General features: G+C 36.7%; 1 protein-coding gene across 1 annotated transcript; it reads left to right on the plus strand.

Annotated features, from left to right (window-relative positions):
* Positions 1–754: 754 nt before the first annotated feature.
* On the plus strand, positions 755–11,705 carry LOC115970428 (protease Do-like 2, chloroplastic). The gene is given in 20 exon segments (XM_031090065.1): positions 755–796; positions 3,407–3,480; positions 3,651–3,714; positions 4,457–4,501; positions 5,299–5,406; positions 6,057–6,134; positions 6,237–6,303; positions 6,500–6,558; positions 6,826–6,925; positions 7,656–7,735; positions 9,280–9,336; positions 9,930–10,033; positions 10,227–10,314; positions 10,425–10,510; positions 10,652–10,676; positions 10,793–10,864; positions 11,148–11,198; positions 11,279–11,339; positions 11,427–11,616; positions 11,618–11,705. Coding segments are annotated over 20 exon segments (1,503 nt in total). The 3' UTR covers positions 11,670–11,705.
* The last annotated feature ends 2,698 nt before the right edge of the window (positions 11,706–14,403 follow it).

Here is a 14,403-nt window from a genome sequence, read left to right on the forward strand (position 1 = left end):
AAAGGTGACCGAGACCTTATTCTCTCTGAAAGAAGTTACTGCGTCTTTTGCGCCTTAGGGTTCTGTAACCAAGTGCTTCTTGATCTTCATTGTTGATGAAGTGAAGAACTTTGCAGTCAACATCTTATTTTAGTTGGTGATTAAGTTGCGTACTGGGATCTGCACAGTTGGTTAGTCACGTACTGGGATTCGTGCATCAAAGGGTGGTGTTCATATATTGAAAAGTTCAGAGGTTCTAAAATAGTAAAAGGTTTCTGCTGTGAGTTCATCTACGAGGATTGTAGAGTCTAGGGACAAAGGTTTTGTACTAGATCTGAAATTTCTCTTAACTATAGTGAATTACTTTTTGGGAAGGTTTCCCCTTAGGTTTTTTACTGTGAAACTAGTTTGTTTCATTGGTTTTCCTGAGTCATCATATCTTATCTTATTTATTTTTCCACTACATGATTTTGACATGATATTGATGTTTATTTATTTTAACAAGTTTTATTCATAATAAATCTAATTAACAACTTGATTTAAAACTTGTTAATTCTATCAACCGAGGTATAAATTTCCCAACAAAAAAAAAAAAAAAAAAAAAAAAAAAAAAAAAAAAAAAAGCATATGGTAAAGGAATAGAGAACACACGGTAGAAAAGAGGCATGCATCAATAAATCATCTTTTCCCTCGCTCCTCGCAAACCCACTCTCTAGAATCCCATAAGTGGTAACGAATAGCCATTTAGGCTCATTTTCCAAAATGCACAACTTTGATGGCAGAAGCCTATGACAAGGTTGTTCAAGTTGGGGTTCAGGTTCCTTCTTGGTTCACTTTTGGCGGAAAGATTTGACACATGACTTTGATTGCAAATACATATAATCTCACTTGTTAGAAACCATATTTGTTGTACAAGTAGTTTTGTTGTGACATCTTTTATTATACTTGTTGTATTAGTCATTCTGCGGTGACATCTTTCAGTATATTTGTTGTGTTAGTTGTTCTACTATGTCATCTTTTATCATATCCGTTGTATCAGTTGTTCTGGCATGGCATTCTTTATCATATTTGTTGTATTAGTTGTTCTACCATGGCATCTTTTATTATACTTGCTGTGTTAGTTGGTCTACCGTGGCACCCCTTATTATATTTGTTGTATCGGCTATTCAACTGTGTCAGCTATTTCTACCACTTCACTTTCTTATGTTGTAGCTGGCCCACCTAACCACAATCCAACTCACTGCTTTTTGTGCTTTGTTACACCCTTGGAACACTCAGCTTGCGCAAAAACTAGCCTATAGCATGGTCCTACTAAGGTATTAGGCCAATCCCAACTTCCTGACCCACGACTCAATGGGCTTGAGCATAGCAAAACGGGCCCCAACCTATTAAAACAAAAAGGCGTCCATAGTTAGATATCCCTAAAAAGTACAATTATTTTTTCTTGTTTCTTGTCTATTTAGTACATATTCCACAGTCAGCAGAATGTTTGTACATGCATCTCATGTAAAGATCTTAATCTTAGGAGAAACTCACATTTGCCATATTCTTTTCTAGAATGTCCTCTAACTCTATTAGAGCTTCCTTCTAATACTTCTAGTCTTTTAATCCTACTTGCAACATGAGAATGGAAAAAACAAAACTTAGGTAAAGGGTTCTAATAACTAAGTTTTGAAAGGAAACCAAAAAAAAAAAAAAAAAAAACTGAGAGAGAGAAGGGTTACTGTGACTCTATAATGGGAAAGGCTCACCTCCAATTTAAAAATATCCAGCTTCCTCCCATTTTTATATAAACTAGTCGCAAACTTACACGATGCATGGGAAAATTTGATATGATTATTTTTTATTGGATAATTATTGAATTAATATATTAGATTGTATATTTTTAAAATTTTATTATGTGTTATTTGAAATTATGTTTTAAATTAGAAGTTTTTTGTAGTCAGGTATTATATATAGTGAGATATGTATGAAAATACAATGCAATAAATTTTTTTTTTTTTTAAATTGATAGTGTGAGAACTATTAGACCAAGTTGTAACTATGTATATTTTGTTTATTACTATATATATGCGATTAAACTCTTATAGGTATATTTTTCTCCAAAACATAGATCCACATCTCTTTCTTCCTCACAATTGAAACTAAGTGAAAAAGTAAATAAAGATAAGTATGCAATAAATCATTATCAATAAATCATATATCATAAAGTGGAAATATAAAATAAAATAAAATGCAAAAAGAAAGAATTCTTTAAGTATCTATAAATAAAAACATTAATGGTATAATGATGCTTTAGAGTAAATTATACTTTATCTTTTTTTTTTTTTGTCATTTTCAGTAAAGATGATTAACTAAGTAAAGTAAAAACTGTCAAAGGCCTTGTAACTGAATTGGCACATTCTCATGTACAAAGTGTTTGGGGGTCTAAGGGGGAAAGGGTTCGAACTGCAGGGTTAACAGTATGTTGTAATTATTTTCTCAAAAAAAAAAAAAAAAAGTAAAGTAAAGTAAAAGCTTACCAAGAAAATTTATATTAACTAAAAATTTGATGGTGGAGATGCTAACTATTTGTGTAGAGTCACGTTTTTCTGGCCAAGCCCAAAATGCATGGGACCTTAGACCAGTGAGCCCGGTACAATGAATTTGTAGAGAATGGGTCAAAGAGCTAGGCTTTAGTGTATGGACAACGGTTCCACCCCCAACATACCAGAGATACCAGAAAAAGCTCCTCGGATCGTGCTGAGGACCAATTCTCTCTGGAAAACTTGGTCCTTGAAGAACATCGTGATGACCATTGTGATAAATGCACCTGTCTCTATACTTTTGACACTTATATTCTACATTCTTCTAAAAAAATTGCTTATTGGATATTGGGGATAATCAATCAAGCTATCATCACTTCTTTGGCTCTAAGGAGTCCCAATGGTGCACAGTTACTTATAAAAAAAAAAAAAAAAAGTGTACAGCCCATCGCTCATTCTAGTCAAAACAGCTATATGATGTTCCAAATATGACTGAAGAATGTTACCTGAGCTATTTCTAAGAGAAATTGCTCCTGCTTTAAATTGGTCAAGATATATTATTAGCTCTTTGTATGTTGCGGTGGGCTAGAGGCTCACTGTTATATCTTTTCAGAGGAGCAATTAATGGATGTCCAAATTCCTCTCTGTGTAGACAAACTCAATTTATTATTTGTGAAAATTCATTAATCATGAGTTGTAAGTTTTTCCAATGAGCTTTAGCTCAACTGGCACTCCCTTCCCTTGCCACTGCTAGGTGGAGGGTGAGGTTGTGGGTTCAAGACCCACTAGGTCCATATGTAAGTTAGCTAATAAATAAAAAATTATATCTCAACATTTGAAGTATCTGCCCATAATTGTGTTTTATTTATTTTCTGCTTATTAGTTCTATGTCATTTGCATAGGTTTACTGCACCCATACTGCCCCAGATTATTCCCTTCCTTGGCAAAAACAAAGACAGTTTACAAGTACTGGAAGGCAAGTTTTAAAATATATAGCTGTTAATTGTTCCAGAAAAATGTAGAAATATCTTTCAAAACTTTCAATGAGTTGAAGGTGGTTACTTTTGTGGCGCATTCATTGTGCCCATCATTAAAACATGTTTCATTAATTCATAAGTTTTTTTATTTTTTATTTTTTAAATGCAGTGCTTTTATGATCGGGGATGGGAAACTTCTGACAAATGCACATTGTGTTGAGCATGATACACAGGTATTGTACTAAGATGTCAAAACTGGACATTATGATAGCCCTGAAACCAGTCGTACATAAATCACTAGCCTTAACTATCATTTTAGAGTATTTGGAGTAAGAGAAATGCTATGCTTTGAACAGTGTGAACTCTCAATCTTAGATCTGAAACTTTCGTTCCGCAGCAACTAATTAGAATGGTTTGTTATTAGACCATATATTTGATTCGCCAAATATACCAAGTTCTATTTGAGTATGAATGCTTCAGGGAAGTTTTCCTTTTTCAATCTACGTGAGATGCTGGATCTTTGTAATTGTCATTGTTAATTAATGAATTTCGTGTACATGGGTTGTGCCCCTGTAGTGCGTTTTTTAATGAATTAATTTTACTTATTAAAAAATCACTAGTCTAAACTTTAAAAAAATTCATATTAAAACAATGATGCAGTGCCTTGCATATGGAGCTGCTATTGCCTGTTATCACTAGAAATAGGTAGAGAGGATTCAATTCTAAACATGCAGCACCTTGCCTACTGAGCCCCAATTTCTCACTGTGAGCTAGATCCTTGGAACTTGAAATACTTAAGTTTACCAACTAGCCGAGAAATCAGCAAGTTCCATTGTTAATCTTAAACTTCTAGTACTTTGTGTCAATTTTCATTTATTTATTTTATTTTAATCTTTCGATTAATTTACCATGTAAGCTCTGGTATAAGTTTCCTGAATTCAATGATGTCATTATCTATTTCTTCAATGATCTTAGGTAAAAGTGAAGAGAAGGGGAGATGATACAAAATATGTTGCTAAGGTATGCTCCTTCAGAAATTACCTTTATGTTTTCTAGCGTCCTTAAACATTGTGAATTGGTGTATTATGTTTGGTACAACAGTGAGCATAAATGGACTCCTTGGAAGTAAAATGGATTCCAGGGACGTGAGTGTTGGTGGCTTGTTATATGGGTCACTCGCCTACAATTTCATCAAAAGGATTTTGGTTCTTAAAATTATATTGTTGGGTCAAAGCAAAAGGCACTAAAGTCAAACACAATCATTGGGATTGATGCTTATTGTCAAAAGAAAAGATGAAAGACGAACGCTGAACTAAGCAATGAATTACATTGGGTAGAATGTTCTTGAATGAAAATTGTCTTTAATAACACAATGAGTATTTTTTTTACAGCTGATCTTTTGGCTAATTATTTGGAAATATAGAGACATTAACCTTTTTTAGATGGTTGTGCTTTGACTGGCATATTCAAGATCAAACTTGTGGTCCTAGTGCTTGACTCAATCTTGCCAATCTTTTTAATTCACAAATTTCAAGCTAATTGCTTCTGAGTTGCTTTATTTTAGTTTTTCTGTTTAAGATGGTATGGTGCTTATTGTACTTTGGTAAGATGGTATTATACTCCTAAGTTGCTTGATCTATGGTTTTTATTAGTGATTTTTGAGGGACTTAAATGTGCTTGAAGTTATGTAACTTTAAGTGATTTGCTTGTCACATTGGCAAATGAAATAAAAAGATATTTTCAATTGCATAACTGTTGGGAATTTACTGAGTTCTTCCTCAGTTGTTCACCTTGATACATAATGATCTTATGTACAGGTTTTAGCAAGGGGTGTTGATTGTGACATAGCTCTGCTTTCAGTAGAAAGTAAGGAATTTTGGGAAGGAGCAGAACCACTCAATTTTGGGCACTTGCCACGTCTTCAGGTCCAAACTACCCCTTTTTATTGTAGGAACGCTACCATATGTACTTCTTATTCTTTATTTGTCTATTTGGGTCACTCTGTGATTTTGCAATGCCTTAGTCAAAGATTTCAAAAGCCATCAGTGTGGTAATAACCTTGATGAATCTAGGTGGCTAAGGAATAAATATTTGCACAATTAAGAAGTTTTCATCAATCAACAGGCATTGGGTTGAGTTCTTCACCTTAATTGAAAGGATGATTTCTTGTAGTATAACCAAACAACTGTTAACTTTATTACATCACAATTTTTTTTGAAAACCAATATTTAGCATCTACTTCATGGCCCCCTCTGAACTTATAGAATGGTTACATCCGTTCCGTGATTTTAGAAGCTATATCTGACCACCAAATCCATAATTGACATAAAATATTCTGGGATTAAATACAGTTCCATATTCCTTATTTGAAAGTTGCTTAGAGCCATGGTTCTGTACCACCTATGCCAAGGTTATTTAACTTGCTTAAATTATCAAAATGTGAAAATTTCCAGCTAGATGCAATTTTTTTTGTTGAGATTTTTAATTCATAGTTTGGAAATTTTCTTTCTACTTGCTGTAAACATCTCTTCTAGGAAAATATTTTAAACTGCTCTTTATGCCGCTTTCTGAGCAGGAAGCAGTAACTGTTGTAGGATATCCCCTTGGAGGAGACACCATATCAGTGACAAAGGGAGTAGTATCACGTTTAGAGGTTTGATTTCTAGTCACTTTTGATGCCATCAATTATGCTAGTGTCATGTTGTCTGGGAACATAGTTTATATATCAAGTTTCTTACCATTTTTATATTATCAGGTTACATCATATGCACATGGATCATCTGATTTGTTGGGAATTCAAATTGATGCGGCAATAAATCCTGGTTGGTAGAAGACCTAGATTTATAACTGTAATCCTTTCATGTTGAAACATTCCAATTGATGTATTTTCAATAGCTCAATTTTTACAACTCCCCCTCCCCCCTTCTTTTTTTGTCTGAATATCATTTCTCTTTTTGGTATTCTAAACATTATTCCATATCATTGTGATAGCAACTGCTTATACTTGCTAGATTTTAGGTAATAGTGGTGGTCCTGCATTCAATGATCAGGGAGAGTGCATTGGGGTGGCTTTTCAGGTAAATTTGCAGGCACATTGTCAAAGTTAATAATTCGTTGTTTAGTTGGGCTTAAATTCCTTGGATACATATCTCTAATTGTAATGTTCCTTCCACTTGCTACCTTGGGCAGAATGCAACATGCTTGTCATGCCAAGTCATTTTCTTAGTTATGTTGACTGATAATTCGTAATATCTTTTGCTCATGTCTATGCAAAGACCACTTGTTCTTATGTCCAGATGCTTATTTTTCTGGTCTATTGTTTTTTTACAAGACACTTCCTTTAGGTTTACAGATCTAAAGAGGCTGAGAATATTGGATATGTAATTCCAACTACGGTTGTGTCTCATTTTCTGAATGACTATGAAAGGCATGGGAAATACACCGGTGAGAATCTCTTCTTCACTTGCATATACATAAGAGGCATATTTGGGGTGCTTTTCTGCAAGATCAATGTATGGATTTTAACAAAGATTAATAGTGCAACAGCATCTAGAAAGCAAAAGCGTAGACTTCTCTCATATCACTTTAGGGATGTAAATTTATTTTATGACCCTCAAAGTGATTATTCCAATTCCTCTCAACTTTAGTGACAATCGGATTGTTGTAAGAGCAATATATGAATTGTAATTTTATACTTTATCCTTAAACAAGAATTTTTCCTTCCTAATCTGATTTAGCCTCTACACTTTATAAGTGGCCCGTGTGTTCTGTTCTCCCCCACCCAGAGTTGATGTTTCTTGTCTTTGTATTATGGTAAAGCTATTTCTTCATAGGTATTTTTATTGTAGACATTATACACTTAGTCAAATGTCTGCGTATTTTTGCTTTATGATGTTTACCACAAATGCTTGGACTAGACTAGACAGAAGCAAAGATAAATGTAACTGAGTGATGGTAGTTGTAGGTCTCAGTAGCATGAATGCCTTTGAAATCTGTGATCCACATGTAACACGTGCTGTTAATTATTATTATTTATCTATTTCATATTACTGATTTTACCCCTCTCTCTTTTTTTCTCAAGTTTATTTCATATATTATCATTTCAGTGTGATTCTTGTGACTCAAAGAAGTAATACATGAAAATGTGCCAAAAAGTTTAAAATTTAATTTCCAGGTTTCCCTTGTCTTGGCGTCTTGTTGCAAAAGTTGGAGAATCCAGCCCTACGTGCATGCTTAAAAGTACAATCTAATGAGGTATGTGTCTTTACCTAGTTTAGAGGAGTTTCTTAAATCTGTTAAGAGTAATATAAAGATCTGTACACATTTTGTAGATATGTCATCTGCTATGAATATGCTAGACTTTCGGTATGCATTTTAAGTTGTCCGCATTATTTATGGTTTTTGTAATATTTTACACCAAAAAATTTGTAGGGTTGTGTTCTGAAAAGTTAATACCTACTACTAAAAGTCTTTCCTTTTGGTGGGGTAGTGATGGCACAAAACATTGCATGGCTAGAGAAGAAGTATCCTCTTTAGAAGCCTAAGGCAAAGCCAAACAAGAACTGTTTTTGGTCCGAGAATAAGTATCCATGATAGTTAATTAGGTCATTAATATTTTTATCTTATATTTTATTTGGTTTTTCTAGGATGAAGGGTATTTTTGTAACTTTTGATTGTTGATTTTGGGCATTGAGTTTAATTTTGTCAATAGTTAAGTCTTTAAATATTTAGCTTATGGGTTTCTATGTGTGGGCTTTGTCCAATTTAATTAGGAACTTGTTTACTATTCAAAGTAGAGTCTATAATCTATACGAGTGTGTCATTGTGCTCAAATAAGAGGAGTTGATTCATAGAAAAACCGAGGCAAGTTTTTGGTGTTCTGTAACTATTCTTGAAATTGTTCACGTGTGTTGTTCATGCTACTGTTCACGTGCACTATTTTGTACTGTTCATAACTTATGGACAAATTCAAAATCAATTTCTTCTCACCTCTTTTGCAATCTCAGATAAATCCTTTCCTTCTCTTCCAAAAGTCTAATCATTCTTGACCCTCGGCTCTACTTTCTAAAGTTTCTGAATTCTCAAATTCTCTTTACAAGAACTACACCACAAACACTGTTGACAGATCCTCTAATCTGTCTTGCATCAGCTAGGATCATTTCTGGTGGTCCCAGGAAAGTTGGTTGGGTAATACTTAGGGAGGGAGGGAGGGAGGGGGGGGGGGGGGGGGGGGGGGGTGGGGGGGGTTGGCGGGGCGCTTTCAGTAGATGATAGGATGGAAGGAGTTGAATATGTGAAGGAAAGAGTGGAGGCTAAGAAAAAAAGTGAAAATGCCAATGAGGATGTCAAAACAGGAGGAAAGGAAGAGGTTCGATGTCTGTTAAAAAGATCCAATATATAATTAATGGATTTGATAAACATTGTGGTCAAAGAATTGCAAATGGCCAAGTTGATGAATGGGATTTTCTATGCAATTTTGTTGACATGAAAGAGTAGAGTTGAGGTGTTCACATGTAGTTGTTTCGGTTGTGTATAGATCATGTAATGTTATTTACTTCTAAAAAAGTGTATAAGGGTATAGATCATGTAATGCATGAATTGCCTTGTCTAGTATTTAATTTTCAGGTTTGGTTTGAATATTAAATTAACTACTTTTTTCACATGATACATATGACACAAACACAAACACAAACATAATACTAATTCTTATTTTTATCCTCATGTGAACTTGGTAGCTCTATATCTACTAATTAGTTTAGTTTTCTCACACAGTTCCTCTTGATATCTGGCTTTTGCAGGGTGTACTGGTACGGAGAATTGAACCTACTTCTGATGCACATAGTGTCTTAAAGGAGGTAAGCTTGTCATATGCAGCTTCCAGAACTAGCTGCACTTTAGTTGCACTTCTACATTCTAAAGCAGTCACTTCAAAAGGACCATTGGTTCATTAGTGCTTCTTAATTTATACAGCTTATTAGATCTTTGACCATATTGATCTTATTTTTCTGGATAGTCTGAAAGCTGTTACAGGGAAAGGGGTAAAGGACTGTGAAATCAAAAGCAACAATATTAGGAGAGAAGTCAATGGGAAAACAGTGTTACATGAAAGAGGCTCTTAAGCTAGCTCTAGTGTCAAAGCATAATTATAAAGAGGCATTTTAATTTAGTCTGGTCCACCTTGCACTAGAATTTTATAATCCATCTCATATTTCCCTCTTATTCATGGGCATCTTTCCTGCATTATCCTTGTTTTTAGATATGTTTGTTTTATCAAACATTCTCGAAATTTTTCATAATTTTATCTACCCGACAAAACCAACTCGCCTACCAATAGAAGAAAAAAATTAATTTAATATAAGTTTTTCTGATTTGGCCTCCTCTCTATAGTGTACCAAACAATGTGAGTCTTCATATGTTAGGAACTGCAATTGTACTTTCTCTTTTCCAGGGGGACGTGATTGTAAGCTTCGATGATGTTCGAGTAGGATGTGAAGGAACAGTGCCGTTCAGAACAAATGAGCGCATTGCATTTCGCTACCTCATTAGTCAAAAGTAAAGGGCCCTAAATCTCTACTGAGGAATTATACTCAGCCTAGTACTTTCCCTTTTTTTAGTCTCTTCATGCCCATGACATTCATAGTGATTCTTTCCTGCAGTTTTTCTCCATATCCATATTTTAGTGCTGTGACATTTTCAGGCCATCCTAATAATATTTGTCATTGTGAATAATGATTCTTTCGTTCAGATTTGCTGGTGATGTGGCAGAACTTGGCATTATTAGAGCAGGAAACTTCATGAAAGTGCAAGTGGCTTTGAATCCACGAGTTCATTTGGTATGCATCAGAAAGTTTATATGTATGTAATGATGGAGTGCATTTATGTCACTTTTGTAAGTTTCATGTTGTGATGCTAATTAATTTGGGTTTCTTATGCCCTTACATAGGTTCCCTATCATATTGATGGAGATCAGCCTTCTTATCTAATAATTGCTGGTTTTGTGTTTACCCCACTCTCAGAACCCCTGATAGAGTATGTTAGTTTTCATTCCTGGCATCACAAAAATCTATTTGTAGATGCATTTTCCCTTTTCATGGCTACATGTTTTATTTTTGGAAGACTATTAATTCTAAGAACAAACTAATGCTTTTTTCGGGATTTATTTATCTACAGTGAGGAGTGTGAAGACTCTATAGGGGTAAGTTGTTTATAAAGGACACTTCTAACCACAATTATACTGTCAACTAATATTTTATGACCAGAGTCGCATAACATTGGTTTGAAGTTTAATCAGTTGTTCTTTCTTGTGGTTAGTTGAAACTGCTGGCAAAGGCACATTATTCCTTGGCAAAGTTCAAAGGGGAGCAGATTGTGGTCTTATCACAGGTTAGCTTCATGCTTTCTTTCTTCTCCAAATATAGGCAGGATTATTGAAACAATGTTGAATTATATCCAACATTGTACAAGTAGAACTTAATGCTTCTTTATGCTTTGCTTCTTTTATTGGTTTAAGGGACAAGCATAGGTTCTGTATCCTGGCTATTTCTTCGTTTTACTTGGGAAGAATTATATCCAATTGCATTGTATTGAACTGCTATTCTTCTCGGGAATTTCAGTTGTGGACCTGGTGTTTTAGTTCATTTTTGCTTACCTTTGTCTACATTGATAGGTCTTGGCAAATGAAGTGAACATTGGATATGAGGATATGAGCAATCAGCAAGTAAGTTACCAATTACCACTTACAACTTTGACAGGCAATGTCAGTTCGTGCATATGTATACTAAGACAAAAAAATTGCAGGTTTTGAAATTCAATGGAACTCGAATAAAAAACATCCGTCACCTAGCACATCTTGTTGATTGTAAGCGGCAACATCCCTCATTTGTTTCCTGTCTTTTTTTTTTTTTTTTAACTCTAATTTCTTATGGTTGTCTTTGCCTTTAAGCAGCATGCAAGGATAAATATCTAGTTTTTGAATTTGAAGACAATTATGTTGCTGTTTTGGAAAGGGAAACAGCTAGTGCTGCTTCCTCTAGTATTCTCAAAGGTTATGGGATTCCGTCAGAAAGATCTTCCGATCTGTTGGAGCCATATGTGGATTCATTGGGAGACAACCAAGCAATAGATCAGGATTTTGGTGAGCCCAGTTTCAAATTTGCAAATTGGCATCGATGCACTCCTCTGGGCATAGTTACTGTAAGTTGAAAGGTCAATCTCATTTTTCTCAGCAGCCTCCAAAGCATATGCCTCCAAATTGGTTACTCGAGCATATTCTCTTTTTTTCCTGCTTACATGTTTTGTTTTTTTTTTTTTTTTTTTTTTTTTTTTTTTTTTGGGGGTTGGGGGTGTTAATTAGCTTCGATTGTAACAATTTTCCTTATCTATTATATCGATTAGGGAGAACATCGTCTGTATGAAATTACTGCCATTTTTCCATGAAAGCAGTGATGTAATGATTTACAATAGTGTTCAATGATTAATTATTCAATGTAAAAGGAAATAAGATGTTTTTCTGATTCAAGTTTTATGCTTTTGCTCAACTCTTATTTTTGTATTGCAATTACTTGCATTAGATTAGTATCATAAAGCATGAAAAGGGGTTTGTTTCATTGATTGTGTAATCTCGATGGCTATCACATTCAAAAGTCATGATGTTGACTAAAGTTTCTGTAGGGACACGATTTTTGTTAACCCAGTCCTGGACGATCAGGCCCTGGCCCAAGAAGTCCCACACAATGAAGTTTGTAGAGTGTGGGATGAAGAACTCAGTTCCAGTTGGCTCAGACGGTTCGTTGCATGTTCTGTAGAAACGTAAATCCAGAAAATGTATGTGAAAAGTGGAAGTTTTATTCATGGACGTGCCTTCATACAATGACTTCTTACTTTTCTCCCTTCCCTCCTCTCTTTTTTCTTCCATCCCCTTTTCTGGGGGGCTCTTACATATGATATAGGCCCTTTCTTATCATCTGGGCCCTACACTTGTTGATCATCCAAACCCCCACTTAAGCGCCTGTCCCATCAGACGCCCTTACCAGTTCTTTGTGAGTTGCAGTGACCAAGGTAACACTGGTCAGAAGTCTTCTCTTCATTAATGCGGCCAGGAGAGTAGTTGTGGTGCATTTAATGTGGTGGTGACAGCCTTTCCTGGGATATTTTGAGCTTTCTTTCGTTTTATGCGTTTGGAGTGAGGGTTACAGTAACTGGAATGCATCATTGATCTAGACTTTGGGATGTCCAAGGAGGAGTTACTCCTCGGACGTGTTTTCTTTGCGCAGTTGGCTTGGGCAGGGGTTACGAGCCGCGACGTCTCCTCGGACAGGATCGTCCTTAGACGAGCCCAAGGCCCAGCCAACCTATTATTCTGGGCCGGTCCCCACAATAGCCCCTTAAAACTCCGGTTTTGATCTCCCTCCGAGGAGAAAAGCGGGGTTTTGACATTTATGAAGGATGGAAACGATGACCTCTTGGTCCGCGCGCGTGGGCGGTTACTTTTGACGCGCCACAAGCTACGAGGTGCGGCCATTTACTCCAGACAGCTTTATGTCTCCTTCATCCAACGGCGAGATGTGGATCTGACGGCCAGGATTGCTCCTTGAATTCGTGAGTGGGAGGGATTTTTTCTCTCTCCCTCCTGCTATATAAAGCGCCTGAGAGGCTCCTTTTTTCTTTTTTATCCGCACATCAGAACAGAGAGCTCCAGAGAACTCCAGCGCCCAGAAATCCTTGAGCACCTCCTTCCTTCAAATCTCCATAATCGTTTTTGCGAAGCGCCCTCCCTAGAAGAGATTTCTGATCACCTCACCAGTCATTTGTGAAGATATCCGTAAGTTCCGTTCGCTCCGTCGCTTCGATTTTCTCCTCGGATTTTATTTTTCTCCTCGGTCTTTATTTCCGTTTCTCCAGTTCAGCTTAAATGGGTAGATTCAAAAAACTAGTAGACACTCCGGCTGCTATGGAGGCTTTTAGGGCAAAATATCATATCCCGCCGGGGGTGGTTCTGCGGTACTGTCCCCCAGAAGGAGTACTGTTAGATAGAGGAGTGGGTGAAGTGGTCATTCCCACGATTGCCTTTATTCAAGGGGGAATGACGCTCCCCATGCGTAGGATTACCCGGGACTACTTGTTCCACCATAGGTTGACGCCACACCAGTGCGCTCCAAACATGTTCAGGGTATTAGGCTGCATAGACGTCTTAAACGAGCGAATGGGTTTGGGTCTGACTTGGCATGACGTGGTACGCATGTACGAGTGCCACTACGTCGAGAATTGAGGGTATTACCTTAAATCTCGATCCGAGATGGTTAGGTTAATCTCCTATCTCCCCATATCCAATAAGACTATGAAGGATGATTTCCTCATTGCCTCAGGAGAATGGAGCGATGTCTTCATTGTCCAACTCAGGCAGGAACCCCAGGTGCGGCGCCTTTAGGCCCAATCCTTTAGGGGAGGGGCTTAGCTCTTCGGACTTACTCTCTTTTTCGCTTGTCATAAATCTTTTAGTTTAATTCTAATTTTCTTCTCGGCTATATTGCAGATAAAGCTTTGGTTGCTCCCAGGCTGAGCCACGTGAACGTTCCGGCCCTAAATTATCTTTTAAGGTCAGAAATCTACGTCCACGAGGACGGGCAGCTGCGTGCGTGTCATCTGGTTTTGGGCTATCAACCACTAACCCGTGCTTTCCAACCCGTTGGCCACGCCATTAGAGCTGGTAGCCCCCGGTTAGCTAGGATTGACGTGTCCAAGCCTAGGTGTTTGGCCCGAGTAGATCTTAAGCCAGTCGTGCTACCTAGAGTTCGGGATCCTCCTCCAGCCGTGCAACTGCCTCCAGAAGACTTTGAAGCCGACGTGCCAACTGAGGAAGAGGTCGAATCATCTCGTCTTTCACTTGAGGAGGAAATAGACGAGTTTTATTTTGAGGAGGAGGT

This window comes from Quercus lobata, chromosome 12 (assembly GCF_001633185.2).
Source record: "Quercus lobata isolate SW786 chromosome 12, ValleyOak3.0 Primary Assembly, whole genome shotgun sequence".
NCBI classification, from domain to species: domain Eukaryota; kingdom Viridiplantae; phylum Streptophyta; class Magnoliopsida; order Fagales; family Fagaceae; genus Quercus; species Quercus lobata.